The sequence below is a fragment of the Cheilinus undulatus genome, linkage group 16, assembly GCF_018320785.1.
Source record: "Cheilinus undulatus linkage group 16, ASM1832078v1, whole genome shotgun sequence".
NCBI classification, from domain to species: domain Eukaryota; kingdom Metazoa; phylum Chordata; class Actinopteri; order Labriformes; family Labridae; genus Cheilinus; species Cheilinus undulatus.
The window spans coordinates 39,940,629-39,966,410 of NC_054880.1; the positions used below are offsets into that span (position 1 = coordinate 39,940,629).

The window sequence follows — 25,782 nt, forward strand, 5'->3', positions numbered from 1 at the left end:
TCGTGGCTCTCTGAAAGCAGAATTATTCTGTTTATCTCCCTTCTCTCAACAGCCTCCCCTATCCTCGTTTTCTGCTGCTCTGCTCGCTGTGTGTTCAAAGTACAGAGGCCCCCCCCAGAGAGCCACGCAGAGGAGCTGGAATCAAAAAAGAGAGATGTAGAGAGGGAGAAGAAAAACTGGAAGAAATTAAGGGCATATAAACTCACCAAATTTTACTTATTATACCTTTTACATTTATGCCCTTTTCCTGTCACAGCAAATGCCACCGCAGCAGCTCTGTATAAAGCATCCATTCTCTCTTCTTACTTGGCTATTATTATGAGTTTCATCACAAAATGTCAAAATTTGCCCTTTTCTACCTCAGCGTGCTCCACCTCAATAGCATCTACTTGTTGTGAAACTGCATTTATCCCTAAAAAGAGCCATTCAGCAGCCTCTTTCAGGCCTTAAGCATTATAAATGTGTTGCCGTGACAAAGTAAAGCAAATGTGATGATGAGTTTCAGAGACATCGGAAGCGCAGGGCCTTTACATTTGATATCCAAAGACGTATTGAGGCCAGTGTATAGTGTTCACTGTTCTGTGTATGTATTATGTATGATTTACAGTCATGTTTAAGTTGCATGAAGAATTTGTGCAGCATTCCCCGTGTTACTGGTATGTCATTGTTGTAGTTCAGTCACGCTAGAGCATGGCTCTGGAGATGTTATGGTCGGTGGGGAATCTCAGAGATCCTGCTTCTTTAGGTGACGAATGCTGCTGATTTTAATCCAGATTCTTCAGCTTTGTCTTTTCATATATTTTTGAATTGAAACACTTTTTTACCCTTCAATTGTGTGTATTTATTCATTATCTCTTAAATGATATTTTGTGCCTTTGTCTTTGGTAGATTGGACAATGGGTAGAGTCAGAATTATGGAAGAGAGAGTGGAATGGATATGCTACGAAGGGCTGAAGATCAAAATAAGTCCCAGGGCTGCTGTGCTGGAAATAATGTATACAGTGCTAATAAAAAGCATGCATCCTCTTGGGCGCTTTATATCGTCAATATCATTTGGCTTCTTTGACATTTTTCGTTTAAAAAAAAAAAACCCTATTTAGTATTTATTTAGTACATGCTGCTAATTTACCCCATTCTTTTCTTCTCAAGTTGCAGCTCTTTTGCAAGCTGAATAAGATTGTCCTCCATGATAGTCCTATATTTCGCCACATTCATTTTACGCTCTACCTTTACGAGCCTTCCAGGGCCAGATGCTGAGAAGCATCCCCACAGCATGATGCTGCCACCAACATGCTTCACAGGGATGGTGTGTTTGTGGTGATGTGCAGTGTTTGGTGTCTCGTCTGATGGCCTAATAAAAGCTCCATTTTGGTCTCATTAGACCAAAGAACTTTCTCCCACCTGACCATGGAGTCTCCCAGTGAGAATGAGTTTTCTTCAACAGTGGCTTTCTCTTTGCCACTCTCCCATAAAGCTTTGACTGGTGAAGAACCCTGGCAACAGTTGTTATATGCAGAGTCCCTTCATCTCAGCTGCTGAAGCTTATAACTCCTTCAGAGTAGTCATAGGTTTCTGGGGGCCTCTCTCACTAGTCTCCTTCTTGCACTCAGTTTGTGAGGACGGACGGATCTAGGCAGATTTACACATGCGTCCTTTCTCGATGATGGATTTGACTGAACTCTGGAGGATGTTCAGTGTCTTGAATATCATTTTGTTTCCATCACATGTTATAGTTTTTTAATCACCTTTTCTCTGAGTTTCTTGGAGTGTTTTTTTGTCTTCATGGTGTAATGGTAGTCAGGAATACTGATTAACCAGTGGCTGGACCTTCCAGATACAGGTGTCTTTATACTACAATCACTTGAGACACCTTCACTACACTCAGGTGATCCTCATTTCATTAATTGGGAGACTACTAGCACAAATTTGCTGGACCTTTTGTAGAAACAGGGTTTGAGGCAGAGGTGGTACCAGTCTGATCATATGCACTGTGATCTTTCTAGGGGTGTTTGGGGGCATGATCCCCCGGGAGAAAAATTTGTACATTTTATAGTTAAATAAATCAAACAAGTGCACTTTAAGAACAAAATAAGAGGCCAAATCTATTGAAAAATACCTTTTAAACAATGTTGTGGTCTTGGAGCTACTTGAACCAGAGATACACTGATTTCAATTTGATTGACCAATTCTAACTACCACTGTTTCGACCTCCTGAAAGATTCCTAAGATTCCTAAAGATTTTTATCTTATTTTTAAGCTTTTTTAAATGAAAAAGATTAGGGCTAAATGATTGTGAAAATAATCTAATATTGATTTTTTTAATTTATTTATTTTTTACCAGTATTGCGATTGCAATTTAATATGCAACTATTTTTAGATTATCTGATTGTGATTTTGGCTCATATAGCAAATTTTATAACAGTTGCTATTCTGAGGGGGATAATAATTTTTTGAACAGGAAAAGTAGGATTTTTGTGAAGTATTCTAAAATAGCCACTTAAATGTATGCACAGTGTGTAGAGCAAAAACAATCTGCAAAAATATTGTATCCAACTGGTATTTTGATACATTTCAGGTTAAAAAATATTGCCCTGTCTGTGATTTGAAAATTGCAGCAGGCCATATTGCGGTTTAATCTAATTTGCGATTAATTGCCCAGCCCTAGTACAGATATTTGTCATTTCATCTTTTCCATCTCAACTTTCCAATTTCAGGCACTTGGAGAGTTCAGTTTTTCCTAACACAGAACCACCACAATAGACTGGTTGCCCGACTGAACCCAATGCATCAAACCCAATGATAACAACATGCCAGCCCTAGGAATATAATAGCCAAAATATCACATTTGCCCCCTAGTGGCAGCTGCTGTTTATTTACATTTTTTAAAGAAAAAAGAAAAAGAATTAAACAATTATGTGTTAATTGGGCCAAAATATTTATTAAAATGTAGTTTTTGTGAAGTCTGGCCCCTTCATTGTCTTCCAAGGAAAAACCGGCCCTTGTACAAATGTAGTTGTTGACCCGTGTCCTACTGTATCATATGGTTTGATATAATGTGAAATAGGGATGTAACGATATAAAAATTTCATATAATGGTTATTGTGACCAAAATGATCACTGTTATCATTATTATCACGGTATTTTTGAAATGTGCAAAAAGTACTTAGACACACACTGAAATCATTTAACCAAGTTTTTTTTAAATAAAATAAAATAACACACATAGTTTACTTTGTTGGCAGAATATTAAAATATTAACATCAAACATACAAATGTCAATAAAGATGGCACCTTATGGCCATAAGAGGTAGCTGCACTTTGTGCAAATTGTAGATAAGATCCAAGAATACTTTTCTTTACATTCAGAGCTCAAGACTAGATCTAGTCTTACAGATCGAAGAGAAACTGGTACAGAAAGAACACTTTCACTGTTTCACGTACCTTTGTGTACAATCTCTCTCCCTCGCTCTCTCGCTCTTTTTCTCGTTCTCTCTCGCTCTTTCGCTCTCTTGCTCTCTCTCTCGCTCGCTCGCTCTCTCTCGCTCTCGCTCTCTCTCTCGCTCGCTCTCTCTCTCGCTCTCTCTTGCCATGTTTTCAAAATGGGCAGTCACACCAGAGTCTCAGAGAGCGCTGCTCCTTCTTCCTCTATGGTGTTTAACGGCACCTGGCATCCATGAAGTTGCATTACTGCCACAGAGCGCTGCGGCTTCTCCAGGAATTGAGCAGTATCACCATGAGTTTTCAAAGTGCGGTAATCAAACACAGTTTTAACGGTAATTAAATTTTGACACGGTAATACTAACCGTCATGAATTTTACCACGGTTTATAGTGATACCGGTTATCGTTACATCCCTAATGTGAAATTATGTTGCCTCTTCGTATGTTACTCTGATTGTATCGTATAGTGTTGTATTCTATCCTTTCCTGCCCTGACCTGATGTGGCATCGTCGTTATGTATTATATGGTATCGCTTGTATCATATCATATTTTTATTTGCATCATAGCATGTCCTATTATGAGAAATCGGATGTTCAAACCGCATCTTAATGTATTGTATCATATTGTATTGTAGTATATTTTTATATCCTATATCGTCACATAGTATCATACCATTTCATATGCTATTGTATGGTATCATATGGTATAGAGATGTGCGCCGTTAGCTGGCTAAATTTCCAAATCAGGTTACCAAATTAACCGGTGAAAGATCTGTAAGTTAGTCTAACTAATCAGCTGTATTTTTTATAAACGTGGACCTGAAATCCTGGTCAGATGCTTTTTGAAAACTGTAATGAAGCCTCCAACCACTAGTAGCAGCTGTAGCTTCAGTTAATGGTCACTGCCTTTTTGTCGTAACTTCTCCTGGCACTCTGCCCAGCGAGAAGATGAAACAAGATCCTTTGAATATCCTAAGTATCATTTGGTATGTTATTGTATGGTATGGTAACATGATTTTCCCAGCACTATCCCCAATAGATCACCTTTGAAACTGCTTTAACTACATGATTTCTCAAAAGCAGGGTCCATAAAAACCATAAAAGATTTGTCCAGTGGGATAAATCAGACCCCATTTGTACCTGAAGTTGTCGTCATGTATTCATCACCCACTGTGTGCTAAAGAGCAAGATCTGGCCATTAACTAAATTTTGTGAGTTTATTAAAAAGTGGCTTCAAAGACAGAAAAAGACTGCATTGCTGTACTTTCTGGGTAACGAAAAAGGTGAGAAGACAAAAATAAAACATACAGCAGGCCCGGTAATAATTAACAAAGTGAGAAAGCAGGTCGAAAGAAGTTTTATGGGAGTGTTAAAAAGAAGAAAGAGAAATATTAAAAAAGGAGTGTGAAAGCAGGATGTTGGCCACTGTGCAGCTACATATTTTATGTGCCTTTGGGCTATCGGTTTAGCCTCGGTATAATGAAGCAAAGAGAAGAGAGGAGAGGAGAGAAGGAGAGGAGATGGTGAAGCCAAAGAAGCAAGGTAATTTTATTGAGCATATGTGTCACAAAGGGCATGTAGAAATAATCAAAGATGGCTGTACAGTTTGCTAACAGGGATGCAAGGCTAGTGTCCTCTTTAAACCTCCCTGTAGACTTTGCTTAGCGCAGACATTTTCAAGTTTTAAACTTAGTCACTAGTGTGTGCACAGAACCACACTCGTATCCTCGCAGGATTCAGCCAACCCGTCAAAACTTGAGCTGCGTGAGTTTATTATCTGTCACTGTATAAGGTCAAACACAGAGTGAGATTCCATAAAAAACACATGAGACAAATACCAGCTGACAGGGTCACCCCTCAACAGCAGGCTAGCCCTGACATTTGTGTGTGTGGAGATATTTCTTAACTCACTTGAACAGCCTGCTGCCATCTGCACTGTCCTCATCTGCTGACCTTTGTGTTCTTTGTTTCCTCCGTTTCAGTCAAAAAAGACTTTTCGGAGCTTTTTGCTTTCCATCCGTCTTTTTATGGGTTAGGACGTCAGTTCTGCTGCCTCGGCAATAAGTAGGAGATTTAATTGAAAACCAAACTGTGGTTGAAATTTAAACTCGGCGTCCTTCAGCCTCGGGGAGCTGCAAAGAGCTATAATTCTGAATTTCACAAGACACGCTGAACATCCAGATATCCTTTTTATTTGAGCTTCTCTTCCCTCCCCATCCTAACTTTATGTCCTTTTTCTTCTTCTTCCCTCAGCCCCGCTCCAGATCTCCGGCCCCCCCCCCCCCCAGCTGATCGGCCCCTCCAGTCCAGCGGGACCATGATGCTCAGCAGCTCTGTGGAGGTGCCCAGCCCGGGCGGGTTAAGCGGCCTTAGCGGGCTGAGTGCGGCGGCCCGGAACGTGGTGCGCTCCTCCAGCATCTCGGGGGCCATGTACAGCCTGGAGAAGAGCCCAGGCAGTGGGGGCCCGGACTCCTCGTCTCTCAGCGGCAACAAGAAGCGGCGCTCCAGTCTGGGCGCCAAGATGGTGGCCATCGTGGGGTTGTCGCAGTGGAGCAAGAGCACGCAGCAGCTCAACCAGCAAGGTCAGTTCACAGTTTGATGTGATTTGTATGGATGTACGGTCTCTAGATAAAGGTTCACTGCAAGTGCAAGTGAAATTAAATTCTTTATGAAGTTTGAATTTTTTTACATTCATCTGAACTTTACTAGCTTAGCTTGAGCCCAAAAATATTCCGCATGCCTTCAAAATGATAAAATGCTTCTGTTCATTCAAACCAACAGTAACCTCTACCTTTTTTATGGTTTTATTAAAACTGCTATTAGTAAACCTGCTATTTATGATGCACCCAGTAAGCCAAGGGCTACCCTTATTTCTTAGCTTATAAAATCCCATAGCTAGGGTTAGGGTTAACCTCTCTTTTCCTCATCTTCTTGTTGAAGGAGTCATTTGCTTTGTAAAGAGGTGTCAGTTTTTATGACAGTATGTCAGATGACCACTAAATTATTAGCCCCTAAATGGATACTACATTTCTCATGTCCCAAGTGCCGTTAGAGCAAGGAATTTTTAACACAGCCTCCCCAAACATCCTAGTTTAATTTTGCATACTTTCATAATTTTACTTTGTACACAGAAACAAAATTATTTCACAAAAAAAAAAAAAAACTACCAGAGTCTAAATTTAAGCCCCCCTGTCACTAATGGTAAATAGTGTCTCCTTTTTGCTGTATAACAGCCTGCAGTCAGTTGTTGTAGTTTTCATCATGTCTCTGGCACGTCTCCTGAAGAATCCCAGCCCATTCTTCTTTCTCAAGCTCCTCCAGATTTGATGGTCTTCTGGCATGGAACTTGGTCTTCAGTTCCCCCCACAGATTTTCAATGGAATTCAAGTCAGGACTTTGTGCTGGTCGGTTCATACAGTTCACTTTGGTCTTCTGGAAGTAGTTCCTTACCAGGAGTGATGTATGCTTTGGGTTGTTGTCATGTTGGAAGAGAAAGCGACGATCCAGACCCAGTTTTGAGGTTTTCTTTCAAAATCTCCACAAATCTTTCTTTCTTTCTTTCTTTTATGAGATTTCCAGTTCCAGCTGCACAGAAGCATCCCTGTAGCGTAATAGTCCCACCACCATGTTTCACTGCGGGGACGGTGTTCTTTGGGTGATGCGCCTCTCTCTTCTTTTTTCAAACATAAGCAACATGTCAGTGGCCAAAGAGCCCTAGTTTAGTCTCATCTGACCAAAGGACACTCTTCCAGTATGAGAATCTTTCTCCAGGTTGTCCTCACAATACTTCAGTCTGGTTTGAAGGTCTCTCTTCTGCAGATGTGGACTTAGGCCTTGTCCACCCAGAGACAAAAACAATATTTTTCCATTTTGTTTTGAAAAAGTTTTCCATAAATACGGGATCATTTCAGGAAATGTCACACGGAACCACTGAAAATGACTGAAAAACGCTGTAGTATTAATGCCAAGCCTGACAGTGGCGCTGTAACACTGCCATGGAAATGCACCAAAAGAGAGAAGAAGATCACAGAAAACTGCCCCAAACTTTCTCCTGGTTGCCCTTCTGGTTGCTCTCCACGATGGATTTAAGATCATCTGGTGTAGGCAGTTCACAGTGGTGATAAAGAAGCATCGGATTTTGCTATAAAAGCCATAGTAAGCTCATTAGCTTCTGGAGCACAAACACAAGCCTGTAATCCACTATAGTTGTTTTGGTTTGATTCGCACATGCAGCGTAAGTGGGCTACGCTATGTGTGACGTAATCGTTTTAAGAAAGATGGGGTTGGCTGTCCCCACAGAGATGAAACGGTAAGTGTTTACAGATTTGTTCACTCTGGGACCCAGGTTTGAAAAGTAATGTTTACAGTCTCCCAAAACGCTGTTTCTGTGTGGATGAAACGCCAATAGGACAAAAAAAATTTGCGTATACCCCTGAATTTGTCTCCGTGTGGACGGGGCCTTATCTTGGTTCATTCCCCTTTAGGGCTCTAGTGATGATCTGCTTTGAGGCTAGAATCCTGACTTGGCTAAGTCCTTCACTAGAGTCTTGGCAGTTATTCTGAGGTCTTTAGACATATCTCTCACTAGTTTTCTTTCCAGAGTCTATGAAATCTTTCTCCTCCTGCCTCTGCCAGGCTTGTTCTGGACTGTGATGCTCTCTTTGAATCTTGTCATTATCCGGTTCTTGAAAGTTTGAAATGCTGTGATAACTCTGTATAAGCTCCTTCTTTGCAAGATTCAACAATTCTTTTTCTCAAGTCAAAACCGATTTCTTCGTTTTTTTCCGATGATGCTTCTCAGTGACAACTCAAACCCTCATTGAAGTTTGTATACTGCGTGCAAATTAGAAGATAACCCCTCAGCCGTTATTTGAGATTGCAAGCCTTGAGCATTACAAAGTTAAAGCATATCACTGAACAACAGTGGTTTGTTAACCTGACATGCCAGATGGATTTGTTTCACTCATTCATCTGGAAAACCTCCCATAGACAGCGTTTGGGAAAAGCAGAGCCTTTGAAAAAAAAACTCAGAGGGTGATTGGATGAACGTTCTGTGTGTCATATCTTTACTGACCAATCAGAGCGACAAAACACGAGATGTAGCCGCTACCGAGGAGTAAACTCCATAGAGAACTGCTTAACGCAAACCATGGCAACTGTAAAGATGTCAGTACATGACTTTTGTTGTTTTTTAAAAGAAAAGAAGTCAATGCTGTACTTTGTTCTTCTTTAAATTGAGAAATGTTGTCAAGTTCTGATAAAACTGGCGCTTTAACAGCATCCACGCTGACGTTTTACGCTATAATTGCACTGACCCCTTGTTGCTGCTTGCTTATGTCACAACTCTGCCGCGCCTGAAAGTACTGCCCCTCGCCGCTGATTGGTCCTGTCTCTTTCTAACTGGGCCCAAATGGTTCAGATGGGAGCTTAGCAAGATGGATTTACCAGTGAGAAACACAGAAACGGGCGAATCCATCTGCTTTGCAAGGTTAGTGGTTTGTGCTATGGCTTAACAAAAAGGTCAGTTCTAAAGGAGCGTCATCATGTAAACCCTGGTATTATTATTTTTTTTTTGTGAAATAATTTTGCTTCTGTTGCAAAGTAATGTGAGCACTTGGGAAATACATTTGAAAAATGATGTTTTCATAAGGATTTTGTTACTCATCTGTATCCATGTTGCAATCAAAAACGCTTCGTGAGTAAAACTTGCAAGGGAAAATAAAAGCTGCATTACAAGAGACATGTTAAGAAGGCTAACAGGTTGAAAACTAATGTCCAATAATAGGCAAACTTGTAAAAGAAACACGTTAAAAGCACCAAAGACATGAATTATGGTAGAAAGTTTCAGCTCCAGCAGACCACTTCATACAGGACTATTGGTGCTACTGCAGACTCAAAAGAGCTCCATGCACTCCCAAGGACCCGAGACTCCTCAGCAGACGTTTCTGCTCTGGCCTTGCATTGTCAAGAAGTGTTGAGAATTGAATTTTTAGTGTACAAAGCAAATATGAAGATTTCAGCCAAGATTACATCATAGTCATGCTGACTGCCAACTTTGTCATGCATGGCAAAACATTGTGTTACTCACATTCAGTGACCAATTCAAGGGAATTTTATTGCATTCCTACTCAAACACACAAGGCTTAATGACTAATTAATCAAAATCTGCTGTTTTTATGCCTCCACGGTGGCGATAGCCAGAGGATGAGCCATCACGTTTTCTGGTTGTCCGCCCGTTGGTCCAGGCCATTTTTATGAATGCAGTATCACAAGAACACATAGAGGGATTTTCCTCAAATTTTGCACGTATGTCCTCTCTGACTCAAGGATAAACAGATAAAAAAAATCAAGGTCATAGGTCAAAGGTCAGGTCATTGGGCCTAATGTAATTGTAAATGTGTTATCTGGAGAATAAAAACCTTCCTTTTGATCCACCATTGTACTTTTATTATCTTGCCACTGTATAACCTGCGAAGGCATTTGACCACCAACCAGGAGTTTTTGTGATAGTTTTAATGTTTATTCTCATCTGATTATGTGCATGCTGAATGTCAGTCTCAGTTTTGATATCATGTGAGCCTTTTACTATTTCCGGCCAAATTTCCAGTCTATAAATAGTTAAAAGGATGCAGACACTGATTTCTGAGTGTTTTCACAGTCACATTAGCATAAACCTCTCCAAAGTGTGTTTTGTAGTGCACTTCTTCAGTCATAATACCTGTAATATCTTCTTCAACAAGCTCTCACTGGGTTTACCTTTTGTGCCGTTATTATTGTAATGAGCTCTATCATTATTGTGGTTGTCTTTGTGTGTTAAACTCAGGAGTGGAAGTGAAGTGCAGCAGCAGCAGCTTGTATGCACGGTGCCTGTATGTCAATGATAGCACTGCTGTTTGTATGCATGTCCTGTGGGGTGTAATTACAGATACCGTGCAGCTGCAACAAAAGTGCTTCTCATTTTGTGATTCAGCGTCCGACACAAACACGCACTCACTCCTGCAGGGAAAAAAGGGAAAACATGTCACACACCGAGGCAGGGCCAGGAGGGGCAGAGGTTCAGCAGCTCAGCTTCTCTCAGTGCTGTTTTATTCTTTCTGTCGCTTCTCCACATCCTCTTAGCACACTCTGCTGCTCCTTTCCAGCACATTGAACTGCAACCTTTACAGAACAGAACAGTGTCTGCATGCGTCTTTCTGCTCTGACGCTTGCTTTAAGGTTGTACAGTATGTGTGTCTCAGTCTGTGGGAACATCCAGTCCTATTAAAGATATGTGGGATGTTGTTTGGCAGCGTATCGCAGACTGGGTGCACAAAGACAACTGAGTTTGTATACTTCTACAAATATGACAAATGGTTTTATTTCCTCTGTGGAAAACACGACTTATTATGTCTAAAAGTTTGAATCATATTTACAGATTCCAGATTTTAAAATTGTAAGTATTTACTTCTGGACAGAGAGAGGGCATTTGAGGTCACTTGCAGCATTGTGCTCTGGAATCATGTCTTCTGGATGGATGCATATGTTGCTCCAAACCTGTATATACTTTACAGCAGTAATGGCACCTTCACAAAGTGCAAGTGACCCATGCCATGGGCACTAATACACCCTTACATCATCACTGAGGCTGGCTTTGAAACTGCCTTGATTGAATCTGGATGATCCTTTTCCTTTTCAGCCCGGAGGACTTGGCAGCCATTATTTCCAAAAACAAACTGAGATTTGGGGTCCGTTCGAAAAGTACAAAAAATTACCTCCTAAGTCCTTTTACTTTTCCTAAACCCCGACGAAAAATGTCACAGGGTCAAGGAAAGGTGGGAGTAACAGGATAGGAAAGGAGAACTGTGGTGATTAAGGAATCCAGATGTTTTTTGTGCAAAAACTGCAATTTAATTGTGATGGACTACAAAATTCGCATCCACCACTCTGTGCGTTCTCTGTGTTGTTATGTGCTGCGATTGAAATGCTAAAACCGCAGAGATATGAGCTCATTAAGATTTTCATATACCAAAGTCTCTTCAGGAAGAGGAACTGTGACTGTGAACGTCCAGAACAGCAGAAACTTTTCTCTCGTAATCTGAACTTCTGCTAAGTCAATACGACTATATGAATAATGATCAAGTCCTTTTATTTCACAACGATATTAAATAGTTTTGCTTTATTCCCACAATTTTTTCTTTAATTGTCTTGTCTCTTCAATTATCTTGTTAGATTTATTACAGAGTCTAGTTTGGTTCCATCTTTCTTTTAGCTTGCTCTACAAAGCTCTATAAACTGTGTCTTCCCTGCGTAATTATGATGATAGATATAATATTCATAATATGGCAACATGCCAACTTTATCTATATATTTATTATTATTTATATATATATATTTACAAACATTAATCACATTTACTTTAATATTTCAAAATAGCAAAACAAATACAGTTTAAAATCCTGACCGATCGGTTTACTATTCGAATAAAATGGAAATGAGAAGAAATGAATCGTTATCATAAGTTGAATGATGTAGTTTTCATGTCTGTAATATTCCTCTGTTCATCCCTACTGCCTTCCGTTTATCACATGTATTATATGTTTGACAAAGTGAAGTTACAGTCAAGTTATTCACTTATTCTGATGAGCGGTCAACAGGTGCATCACTTTAAATGAAGTTTACGCAAAGAATTGTGGGTCGTCTTTTCATCTCTCCTTTGGTCCAGTGTTTCCTAGGCTAAAGGAGGTAATAAAGGAAATATTGAAGCTTCTTTCCTTTTCAGTTGGAGATTTCAAATGGCCTTTATCATGGCCGACGATAAAATGCTTCCGGGTTGTTTCACTCAGTTGGGAACCTACCTAAGCAAAATGGATTATTCCAACGGACCCGTGGACTCTTCAGACCCCAGCACACTTTGCATAAGCTTGGCTTAGAGAAGTAAGTTTTTTTTTTACAGCTAGACAATAACTTGACGCATTTAGCAAAAGTCACACAGATTTATTTTAACTAACAGTTGCCAGCTTGTAAAAAAAACATGAAAATTGTCCTTAAGCAACTGTCCTTAGATAGCACCGTTCATGCCCAGTCCCCGTGCAACCTGACAGAGTTTGAGCAGTTTTACAAAGAAGGATGGAGAAAAATTTCAGTGTTCAGGTGTGCAAACCTGATTGAGGCCTATCCACACAGACTCAGAGCTGTGATTGCAGCCAAAGGTGACTCTACTAACTGATATTATTATTAATGTAATAAAAGGGTACATTATCCAAGGGTCTGAATACTTTTTAAGTATTGCAACCCAAATAAATCAATGTTTTTCTCAATTTTAACAACACTTAACCTCAATGTAATACATAAAGAATCAGTAAAACTTAGCAAAACTATGACTGTCACTACTTATGCTTAAAGGCAGAATTTGGACAATACTCAAAAACAGACTTTTGATACCCCTATCCTCTTTCAAAAGATGTTATCATGTGCATTTATTGGGTATGACATGGCAGCAGGATATTTGAACAAATAAGAACAAATATATTGCAGAGGCTGGTGTGGTATCTGTTTGAGAGTCTGTTGCTTTAGTCAACACACACACACACACATAAACAAGGAGCTTGGTGCATTCATGCACAGCTGACACTTGTCTGACGCAGGGAGAGCTGTCGATATTTTCACCACAGGGGCTTTCATGTCTCTGTGTCGGTGCTGATGAGGAGAGCACAATGGAGGGGAAAGTGTGGAAGAGGAGGCGAGGAGGGGCTGACGATGTGGAGAAGAGGAAGGGGAGATGTGGGGTGTGTCTAAATTTAGATGTTCTCAGCTGCCAGAGGAGCACATCAAGCCTGAAACACAGTATCATGAACTGCTCCCTCCTCCTTCATCCATACCGTACCGTACCTGCAGGATAGTCTGCTTGATGTGTTTGTCAGAGCCGTGCACTTCTCTAAAAAATACGCCTCTGACTCACTGACTGAGATTAAGACCGAGATAAAACTGCCAGATGTGACTGATCCAGATTCAACACTGAAAGATTTGCAGTTCCTCTTGGTGTTACAGTACTTCTGCGAGTCATTTTTTCAGATTTAGCTCCACATTCAGTTCATTTGAATGAACCCCTTTACAGTGAAATACCCAGAAATATCATCAGCACTATATTCACTCTCTGTTCTCTAAACATGAATCATAGACATTTGGAACATATTAAACCAGATTAACTTAAGTGGCTTCGAAATGATGATTTTCTCTTCAGTGCAGTGTGTTTTTCAGTTCTGTGACAAATAAAGTAAAGCAAGGGTCTGCTTGCTGAAATCATGACATCTTAGGTAAATGAGGGTGAGTGTAGTTAATAGGGATGTTCTTGAACATTCCTTGTTTCTAGAACAGATATTACAAGAGTAACTACACCCTAAGACCTATATTTTACAGGTAAAAACTTTTCAAAATGTGTATATTTAATGTTTTTTTTTCTTTTATGGAATGTATTTAAAATTCCACATGTTGTGTTGGAAATATGCATAATGACTGCCCTCTACAGGTTGATACCCAGCTACTGATTTAAGTATTCAGGCCGATAGCAACAACACCTGAAATTTAGCTGAGGCTCCTCTCTTTTCTCTTGATCGTTACTGAGATGTTTCTACATCAGGGGTCATCAACTACATTCATAGAAAGGCCAGTTTTTCCCTAAACTTTGGGGGCTGAAATTTCAAATAAACAAGAATTTTTTAAAATGGTCTGACATATTTTTGTATGGATTTTTTCATTTTTTTTTAAATGTTCATCTTTAGGCTGCACCGGTGAGATCAACCTCCACATATCGCAGCCAGCCACAAGGGTGCGGCTGAGATATTTTAGCAGAAATATTTCTGTGACTGTCATGTTGTCGATGATGCGTAGTGACAAATGAAAAACCCAAGCAGGAAAATTGCACTCCTGAAACACACGAAGCCGAAAGTTTCTATAGAAAAATGCAGTTTTGAATCAACAGTGAACAGATAAATACTCACTTAATATGGATTATATGCATTATATTTGCCAGAAATGGCTTTGGGGTAGAGTTCTGAAAAACATAAGGTCATTTCTGATTAAATTGTTTATTTTTGGAGTTGTTTTAATAGCTGTAGAGAGTTTATAAAAAAAAAATCCCAAAATACTGCAACAGTTTTCCTCTAGATTTTTTCCTCTGCACATTTTCTAAATTTGATAATATTAAAGGGACCGGATGGGACTATATGAGGGGGCCTGATGTGGCCCTGAGTTGATGATCACTGTCCTACACCTTAATTGGAGTTAATTTGTGGTAAATTGAATTGATTGGGCATTATTTTGAAAGGCGGTACATTTGATAGCCATGTGACTATTCATCTGCATTTAACAGCAATAAAACAAAAAACAGAAATACTGTGATACGGCTTAATGTCTGTGCTACAGCAGGACTGAAGAAAGCGTTACAAAAATGCTAAAAAAAACATTATTTTGAGCACATTTTTAAGTTTTTTAATGTTAAATAATCCTAAACAGCCCCTTAATGCACAACAGACTGGAGCAGATGTTGAAAAGATCACCTCTTTATACGAAACAGGGAATGTGGTATGAACAGAAAATTGATCCTGAATCAAAGAATTGAAATCAAATGGAGTCATTTGTCTTGAAGGTCACATATGCAAAATACTCATTTTCAGGCTTTTCTAGATAAAATATGTCCCCCTGGCCTGTCCACAATCCTCCCTTGCTCCACCTTTCAGAAAATGCGTGCTGAAACAAGATGTTCTCAGATTTTCCCCTCATGATGTCATGTGGGGAGCCAGTCCTGCCCCCAGGTTTGGTTGGCCCTCCCCACTTGGAAGAAAGTTCTGCCCTCCTCTCCTGATCTAAGGATCAGGAGAGCCAGATCCATTAAGCCACATCCGTTTCCTGAGAGGGGTATGGTCAGCGGTGGGTCAGACAGCTTAGTAACATTTAAAGCCACAGACACAGAAACAGCTCGTTCTGAGCAGGGCTGAAACAGAGGGGTTTTTAGAGATGCAAAAATCCAATACAGGAGTGTTTTTTAAGAAGCAAACTTCACAGGCATGTTTGGGACCTCTGAGACCAATAGAAACTTGTGTTAAAAAGGGAAAATATGTGACCTTTAAAAAGTCTGACTTCTGAGCCTGTGCTGAGAATATTGTTCATGCGACACAACCCAATCAAATGAAGCTCTGTGTTTTCGTCACTTACAGAATTAACTTCCTTTATCTACCATCCTTGTTTGCCTAGATTTTGGATAGCCATCCAGTTTCATAAAACTTTTGAGTCTGTTGACTGGGTTTCATGTCAGAGCAATGAAATACAGAAGAGAAATACCTAAACTTTAGTTTAATTTAGACTCAGGCTTGTAAAATTTTTCAATAAACACACCCCATATCTTTCTAAATCAGTGACAGATGCTGATTTGTTAAGAGAATTTAAAGAAATAACAAATAGTCTCTAAATGAATGACCTAAACTAGCTTTAATGGTAAACTGAAGACAAACCATTTCTCTAAAATAGTTTTACCAGGAACTGGCTGTTTCTACACAACATCCTTTTCCCTGAAATAAACAAGAGAGCTGACTTACTGACCCAGTAAGACCAATTTAGGCTTCCCTAATTGTTTTTCTTTTCTCTCTTACCTCCTTAGTTCACACCAACGTTTGTAACATGTAATTAGCTGATTGACCCAATCAGATGGAGGGTCACACAGAAGGACGTGCAAACATTCCTCCTTGCTTGGTCAAGTTCGATTAGGCCCCTCTCCTCTGCTTTCTGGTGATCATTAACGGTCCAATTTGGTCAGCTGTCACTGCTCTATGCTTCCTGTGACACATGCATCGATTGACTGATGGGGCGAATCGGCCTTGGTGCAGACCGCACTGATTCGCTTGGTTTGTCACCTAACAGCCGAACAGCCACAGACCAAACAGGTCCCTAGAGAAGGAAGAATGAGAGGGTCATATGCGAGAAGAAATTGTTGTATTTGTGGTGTGATTTATGAAAAGTGAAGCCAAAGGTGTAGAAAAAAAGAGACAGAATGATGTCAATGGAGGAATAAGTCAGCATCTCACCATTAATCTACTATTAAGAGGTAATGTGGTGTTGCTTTGTGTCCGTTTCTGCAGGGCATGTTCTCACTGTGCTTCACGTTGTGAATTGCATCTACTCAATTTAGCAGATTCTGTCCCGGTGAGCTCTTACGCAAGCAAGCAGGTGTTGTTGTCAGAGAGTCTGGCAGGTTATTTTGGATCAAATATAGTCTCAAACTACTTCTAGTTGTTGAAAAAGTAAATGATGGATCCTTTTACGTAATGATAGTGTTGATGCCAGTCTTTCGGTTCTAGGTGGATTTTATTCTGTGCAGTTTTGGCTAAATCAAATGATCACGTCACCTGTGCATTTGTCCAGTTTGCAACAAGTTCCCTTAAGCTTCCCCATCTCTTTTAGCATCTCTCCAATTAATGGCCTGTGAGACACACTTTCAAAAACGAATTTTCACCCAAATATTGTCTGAGTCCTATAAAAGTACAACAAATACATCAGAGTAATATGCTGACACATGCGTATTGAAAGCAAATGCAGCCACCACCGTCACCCACAGCATGCATCTGACACTAGTTGTTTCCATTCATTATGTATTTTAAGCAACGTAGATCAGGCTGGTGGCACTACTTTTTAACAGCTTTTCTCCCTCATTAGACCATAATCCTGCATGCATGGAAAACAGAGGTTTATTGTTTGGTAAATAAACCTCCCAGAAGGCAAGTCTGATTGAAAAAACCCATCATTAAAGACAAGAGGTGGCCAGCAGAGCGTGTGGGCTGCTGCACAACTCTCACAGTAGCCTGGAAATTGACAAAATAGTGCCAGTTGTAGGACTGCAAACTCCACATGGTGAAACAGATGGTACTAAAAGAGCTACACAGCTGCACAGAAATTGGCTGAACTCAGTGGACTTTGTCACGCAGGAAGACAGTTTAAACAGGAATGTCCTTCAGAAGACCCACAAAACAGACTGTGTCTTACATAATGATGCAACTTCTATTCTGAATTCTGTGGTACTTATAGACAATTCAAAGAATTTTATGTGTGGCACTCAGTAAACTATGATGACTAACGCCGGCCACACACTACAGGATTTTTAGCCCGATTTGGGGCAAGATTTGCCTCCCCCAACGTCGCAAACGACTGTTTGCCTGAATAATCCTCATGTGTGGTGTCAACACGATTGTTTTACTGCTCCAAATCCAGTCGTAGCCTACAAAATCTCGAATCGTAAATATCAAACACGTTTGATATTTACGATTCTAGATCGAAGTGCCTCTAACTAGAGATGTTACGTTCATGAACGCTCCAAATCTTTTGAATGGCTCTTCAACACGAACAATTGGAACTGAGTCACAGTTGTGGGCCGTTTTTTTTTTTTTTTTAATCCCTATGTTTCACACAGATGCACACACAAGCTCCTCCTTTGCTACTCCACAGTGAGACTATACACCCAAAGACAGTCCAGGAGTCCTCTGCAGGGTTTAACTTTTGTACAAAGCAGCTATATCCACTCCAACAGGTCACCAGTCAATTGCAGTGTTAATACTAGAAGTACTAGTAGACTGTATGTACATCTTCTTTCATTTATTATAGTTTTATTTATTTTTTCTAAAACTTGAAATATTGTTTTGTAAAAGTATTGAGTTTTTCTATCAAAATATTCTTGTGTGAAATGTTTTCTCTAAAATTTGCTCTTAAATCACTCAGGTGTACTACATACATGTATGCAATACTAACAGTACAGAACTACTGCAGTATGTGGTATCTATATTTTTCTCTTGTTTACTAAATTTGTTAAAGACGCTTTCAGTGTTTTTTTTTTACCAATAGAATATGTATTTGTGGGATGTTTATGTCTGAATGATTCTGACCCAGATTGTCTCCTGTCATTCCTTCCAGTGATTATTTTCTGGATAAAATGAGGTAACCCCTGGCTAGCTTTTTAAAAAATAAAATATAAAATAAGCCAGTTTTTTGAACGGCTCTTTGAAAGGAACGGATCCACAAGATCCAGCTCCCTTCAAAGAGCCATAAATCCCATCTTTACTGCTAATGGAGATGCTACAGAGTGTCTTGTGCTCAGCTAAGGACCCCTCAAGGACTCAGGTGCACTGTGGGCTGCCCTCTTTATGCCTGACTGGGGAATTTCATACAACTACATCTTGACTATGTTAGGCTTGGTCAGTTCAGATCCTCAGCTAATGTATTATGTTTATAGAAATTTTCATTAAAAATTGAGTGAAGGTTTAAGGTGTTAAAATTAGACAAGATTTAGTGAGAAATCCTGGGTTATGTTGATCTCGTTTAAAATAAGGGGTGTAGCCTGAAGTTTTAACAACCATGAGTAATATTTTCACAGGTTACATGTAGTAAAAACAAATAAATGAACCACTGCTATATGGAGAATAAACTGAACTAAAGCTTCATATTCTTAAAAATTTGACATGAATTAATTTTTTCACATCCATCACTGATGAACTGGGCTGATGTCAGCCTTCAGGCTCTACTTTGTTTACTTTAAATCCAGGCAAAATAAATGCCAGGAAACTCATTATGTGGCCACATATCAATGCCAGCAGTCTAGTAAACAGCATGGATCTCTGTGGAGTCTGAATATTCTTAAACATATTTGTCTGTTTTTCTCCTGTTTTCAACCACTCCTCAGGGTGCAGACAGCCATGTTGAGCAGCCAGGCTGCAGTGTAGCTCCACCTTTTTGGGACGGATAGGTAAACTTGGCACCACTATAGAAGGGGACCAAAACATTGGGTCAGTTATTTGGAACCCTTTCTAATTTTTGATAATGGAAATGCAAATAAAACTGTACCGTGTTGTACCAAACTGAACCGGTATCACTCAGTGGAAACGACCCATTAAGGTCCAGTTTAGCTCCACCGCTTTGTCTTTGTTAATGGTAATGGTAGCGCCTCTTCTGAAACATGGGTGACATCACTGAGACTGTCCATGTTTTATACCATCTGTGGTAATAAGGGGCCCTTGTTAACTCAATAATCAGTTGTTTTGACAGCCTTATAACCACCTCCACTACCAGAAGGTCACAACACCAAAAAAATCCACACAATTGGTTTTAGTAGGACAAGGACGTCTTTGCAGCCTTGTCAACATTTTTCACACAGCAGCTGAGACCTCCAGCAGTTTTCGTATTATTGGAAGCCTTTAATTATGCCCTTTGGTGTTTCACAGGAAAAAGTGCTAATGTAGGAGCTTACAGATTTACTTAATGTTAACAAACCATTATCAGTCAAATCATTAACCTTTCACAGCACTACATGGAGCTTCAGTATATTCTGCTGTGAATAATATGAGGTGAACGAAAGTTAGGTTTAGCAGGGCAGAGATGTAGGTTAATAACTGAGTATAAAACAATAAGGTTAGATCAATCCCTGCAGCTTACATCAGTATTGTAGTTGTAGTTTTTTAAGGTTTGCTTCCATTTCTAGAACCATTTTTCCTGCTTTGTTATGGATGTGGTGCATGTTGTTCCTCCATTGTGTATCAGTTTTTCTCATTCACAGCGCCGCCGCCCACTGTGTTGTCGTCTCATTACTCTGGGTTTTGTAACAGGCGAGTGTGGCATTTTGGTTCTGTCTGTTCTATATATTACCTGCTATTATTAGCATCAGTGGTGAGAGAACACACATACACACCGATGGTTTCCCAGGTTTAATGGATGAGTCACTCCTCCGCTGAACACGCTCTTATCTCCTGAGCAGGTTTATCCATGACTGTGACAGTGGAGCCAACAGAGCAGCTCCCGGTACACCGTCAGTCTACACAGAGGGACGCGTCGCGCAGAGAAACAAGCGCCCCCCCCCGATGAGATGCAGCGCACCGGGAGAGTTAGATTAAAGGCGGACATGTGTGTCTGTTTATGGGGTTTTGTGTCTCAGTGAAAGGCTCTAACCTGCCCCCCCTCCTCCAGTTTGTATATAATATATATGAATGTGGATGTTCCACTGGTGCAAAAACTCACTGTTCCCTGCTCTTCATCCCATTCAACACCCTCTTTTCTCTACTTCACTCTGCTCTTTATTTCGGTGCTGCTGTGGAGAATCAGACAAGAAGTCTGACATGACCACACCGTGCTTGTTAGTTCGCCGATTAAATACCTTCGTGGTTTAGAAAGCAGCAGCCTTCACGTTTTCGTGCATATTGTTGATAAACAAATCTTTTTGGCTTTTCCAGCTGTAAATCTAGCTCCTTCCTATGATTTACGACATGTTAAGGAGCAATTTCCACCTTGGCAGCAATTTTATAAAACAGTTTACCTTAATGTAAAACATGTTTTATTTGCTTGGCTTAAAAACGGTCCAATTCAGCAAAGGTTTTGTCAGTTTGATTTGTTTTATGTTAAAAGAACCTCAGAAATTCTCTAAAATACACCCTGAGAAAGTCTGGAAGCCTAAAGTGGACACAGAATTTATTTACTCGGATTTCTCAGAGGTAATTCCCAGGCATTTACCTCAAGACTTCATTTAATTTGTCTGATGATATCAAGATAGGAACACAGGCTATCCTGAAAAAGTCTTAATGAAATCTGGAGATATTTGTCACAGAAAACTGTCATGGTTATGGAGATAATGACTTAGATATATTAAAACCTGAGAAAAATGAAAATTGCTCATTGTTTCAGGAAAACAGAAAAAACACAATTTATTGTTTCATGCTTTACCCAGTATGCCTTTTTTTCCCTTTACACTTTTATTCTAATAAAAGTTTTTATAGGAAAAGATGTAGCAACTTGAAATTATAAACACTACGATACTTGCATAGGATGCCTGTTCTGAGTATGCCTATGTATACTTCATAAAATAAACTTTAAAGGAAATAGATAAATCAATATATACATGGATGGGCACAGGGATGCATAAATGATGGATTGATTGTGAGTGAAGGGATGAATGGATGAAGCATAGATGGATGGATGGGTGGAGGGATTCATAGATGGATGCATGGATAGATGATGCATGAAAGGATGGATGCATGGGTGATGGATGAATGGATGAGGGATGCATAGAAGATGGATTGCTGGATGGATGGAAGGCTGCATGGATGATCCATGGATGGATGAATGGATGGGTGGTTGCATGGATGGATGATGCATGGGTGGATGCATTATGGATGCATGGATGATGGATGCACAGATGGATTGTTGCTTAGATGGATAGATGTGTGGATGGATGGATGCATGGAGGAATGGATGGGTGGATGTAATATGGATAGGGGTGCACCGATCGATCAGCCAAAATCGGAATCGGCGCCGATTTCCTTAATTTTGGGGGATTGGTGATCGGCCGATACTTAGATAAGATCAGTGGATAAGATCGGTTTCATATGTACCTCTACCTACTAAAATGTGAAAAATGAAAGACTAAAGGAACTGATATAATTTAGTAGTTTGGACAGCAATGATCTAAACTTTTCATTTATATTTGAGAGAACTACCTCATGTGCAGTTAAAACAACAAGTTTGTTATTGTTCAGTGTTTTTCAATAAAATAAGATTGGAACATTGAAGGTGTATGCTGTCAGTTATAAAAAAAAAACGGTATCGGCCAAAATCGGAATCGGCAGGTCAGGCTTTTTAAAGATTGGTGATCGTGATCGGCCAGAAAATTGCAATCGGTGAACCCCTAATTATGGATGCATGGATGATGGATGCACGGATGGATGGTTGCATGGATGGATAGGTGGGTGGATGGATGGAATGATGGATACATGGAGGGATGGATGTGTGGAGGATGGATTGATGGAGGGATGCAGGGATGATCCATGGATGGATAGATGCATGGATGGATAGGTCTAATGGATGGATGCATGCATAGATAATGCATGGATGGATGGATGGATGGATGGATAGATGGATGGATGGATGGATTCATGATTGATGCATGAATGGATAATGCATGGATGATGGATGGATGGATGGATGGATGGATGGGTAGTTGCATGGATAGATGCATGGATGATGGATGGATGGGTAGTTGCATGGATAGATGCATGGATGATGGATGGATGGGTAGTTGTGTGGATGGATGAGTGGATGGATGGATGGGTGGTTGCATGGATGAGAGATAGATGGATGAATGCATGATGGATACATGGATAATACATGGATGATGGATGCATGGATGGATGGCTGCATAGGTGGATAGATGGGTGGATGGATGGATGCAATGGTGATGGGTTGATGGATGGAGGGTTGCAATGGTGGGTTGGGGTTGTAATGTGATCGGTTATGTACAGTGGCTGCTGTTGGAGAGCTCACTTTCCAGACTCTTACGGACTGTTGTAAAAGAAGGGATGCAACACAGTGGTAAACATGGCCCCATCCCTACTTTTTTGAGATATGTTACTGCATTCAAATTTAAAATGTTTTAATAGTTTTCATGAAATGGTAAACTGTCTCAGTTTCATCATCTGATGTTATTTATGTACTATTGTGAATAGCATATGGGTGTATGAGATTTGCAAACCATGGCATTCTGTTTTTGTTTACATTTTACACAGCGCCCCAGCTATTTTGGAAGTGGAGCTGTAAATCTTTGTTTTATCATACATTTTTGATAAGCTAATGCTAACAGACAGAAGTGTATTGCAGACATTTGTATCTGAAGCTAAAATTGGCCTGCAGTTCTGGTCATGATATCTAAACATAAAACAGTACAGACATTATGTAACTCTATCTACAGGACTGTGCTGAGCTAAGAATTGTCTTTGATCAGTTTGCATAAACTTCAGTATGCATCACACATCTTTTAACTCACAGTATAAACATTGTCCTTCCAGCTCTGAGAGGACAGGACAGGCTGATATGAAGCAGACAGGAGATAGCTATGGATTAAAGAGAATCCAAAGTAACTCCAGAGACTCTCTGAACTCTGTGTTATGTGTGTGCAGGTACTCCGTTTATTCATTTTCACTTTGTAAGAGTAGAAATACATCTGACTTAGAATCTTCAGCCATTGTCAACCAGTGTTTTCTATGTTGGATCTGGATGTTGCCATCGCTTAATCTTCCAGTTCATAAAGTTTGAGGGTCCTGTTGTTTAGAGTAGTAACAAAATCAAAGGCCACAGGTTGCATCCACTCCTTAAAAACAGTCACCCTCAATATATTCTGCAGCTTGTGTTGCAGCAGACCAGAGACCAGACCTGGCATGGGTGTTTCAGGGTGACTCATTCATGCCCTACTTCTAGCTCAGAGTCTGAGTCACAGTAAGGAAACACACTTTAGGAATTTTGGCAGACATTTTGGAAAGCTTACAGTGCTCAGATCCTGTGAGGGAAACTTTACTCTTCAAAGAAAAAAAACATACACATCAAGAAAACCTCAAAAAGGCCCATACAGAAAAAAGCAGCATGGTATCAAAGCTGAATAGTAACAATGGAAGTCATTGAATCATAGCGCACTTGGATTGCAGTATCACTTTCCATAATAATAGCTATTTTACAGGATGACCTAGCTATTCATATCTGCTATGACTAATGGAAAATGCTCCTACTGTCTTCTGAGCTGCTATTTCAGGTGAGACTGCAGCTCAAACCAGCTCCCACTCCACCAGCGCATTTTTCTTTTGAAGTGTATTGAGTCACTGACTCTCCTGACAAATACAAAGTGAAACCTTACTTATGTCTCTAAAAGCTTTCTCTTCCCCACTGGTGCTTTTAGAGGCTAGCAAACAGCAGCTAAGCTGACCAGCGATCGCATTCTCTCCCTTCCCTCTCCTCTGAGTCTCATCTCTCTACTCCCTCTTTGCCCTCTTTGTCTTCCCTCCATCCCCCCTCCCTCTCCGTTATCTCTCCTCCTTTCAGCTCACACTTTTGTTACTCTCACTTTCAGGCAAAGCGTCTATCATGTTTTCTTAATCTCGCCCACCGACTCCTTCATGCACAGTGCTCTATTCTTAGCCAGACAGATTGCTGAAATGTTCAGTTGTGAATCTGTCTTTCTTTGTGCCTATAAACCTGCTATTGTGAGAGTAATGTGTGCATAGTTTGCGACTGCACGAGAAACATTTGCCTCTCAACTAAAAGTGAACTCATATCAGTTTGAAGACGTCACCAGCAGTCTCATACAATGTTCTCCGAAAGCAGTATCCTGAAATTCTACATTGGTTTGTCCTATAATTACATTACAGAACCATCTAATTACCTTCTTATTTTTATTTCATAAAGAGACAATTTAAGGTAGAATGCATAGCTGTCTAGGAATGTCTAAAATGAGTCACAAATCACCATCAATAAGCCACCATTGTTCTGTTTTATTGTTCTGATCAGGCATCGGCAAAGTTAGCTGTATTCTATTTTCTTATATTCACCTCTTAGACACTTTTCCATCACCAAAACTTTTTACTTGTTGTGTAAATGCCAACAGAGGCACTGATTGTTTTTTTTAATCAGGAAGGATTTGTAAGTTTAAACTTCTCCTGTTGTATTGTCAAATAAATAAAAATATGTGATGTGAAATAAGTGACTACATAAATATTTACCCCCTTTAAGTCAGTGTTTAGTAGATGCACCTTTGGCTGCAACCACAGCAGTGAGTCAGTGTGAATAGGTTTCAATCAGGCTTGCACCTCTGCACACTGCAATCTTACCCCGGTCTACAGTACTCTGCTAAAATGCTTTAGCTCTGTCAGGTTGCACAGGGATCAGCCCTTTTCAAGCCCAGCCATAAATTCTCTTTTGGATTGAGGTCTGGGCTTTGTCTCGGCCACTTCAGAACTTTTACCTTGTTGTCTTTAAACCATTTCTGTGTAGCTTTCAGGTCATTGTCTTGCTGGAGAATCAATCTTCTCCACTCTACCTTTTACAAGTCCTTCAAAGCTGGCTGCTGAGAAGCATCCCCACAGCATGATGCTGCCACCACCGTGCTTCACAGTGGGGATGGTGTGTTTGTGATGTAGCGTCTTGTCTGATGGCTAAAAAGCACAATTTTGGTCTCATCAGACCAAAGAACTTCATTCCACTTGACCATGGAGTGTTTTTAGTGAACTCTAGTCAAGATTTTTTGAGTTTTCTTTAACATTGTCTCTCTCTCCCATAAAGCTTTGACAGGTGAAGAACCTGGGCAACAGTTGTATGCAGAGTCTCTCCCGAGCCCCTCCAGAGAAGTCATAGGCGTCATGGTGGTCTTTCTCACTAGTCTCCTTCTTGCACGCTCACTCAGTTTCTGAGGACGGCCTGATCTAGACAGATTTACACATGTGCCATATTCCTTCCATTTCTTAATTGATGGATTCAACTGAACTCCAGGGGGATGGTCAGTGCCTTGGAAATATTTGTGTATC

The 25,782-nt window shown here is 40.1% G+C and overlaps 1 protein-coding gene across 1 annotated transcript in view; it reads left to right on the plus strand.

The window, feature by feature from the left end:
- rims3 (regulating synaptic membrane exocytosis 3) overlaps positions 1-25,782 on the plus strand; it is a 75,799-nt gene that overhangs the window by 21,500 nt on the left and 28,517 nt on the right. Inside the window, exon 2 of the mRNA XM_041810024.1 lies at positions 5,693-6,021. Within this exon, the coding sequence (XP_041665958.1) occupies positions 5,757-6,021 (265 nt within the window). The 5' untranslated portion in view covers positions 5,693-5,756. The remainder of the gene's footprint in view (positions 1-5,692; positions 6,022-25,782) is intronic.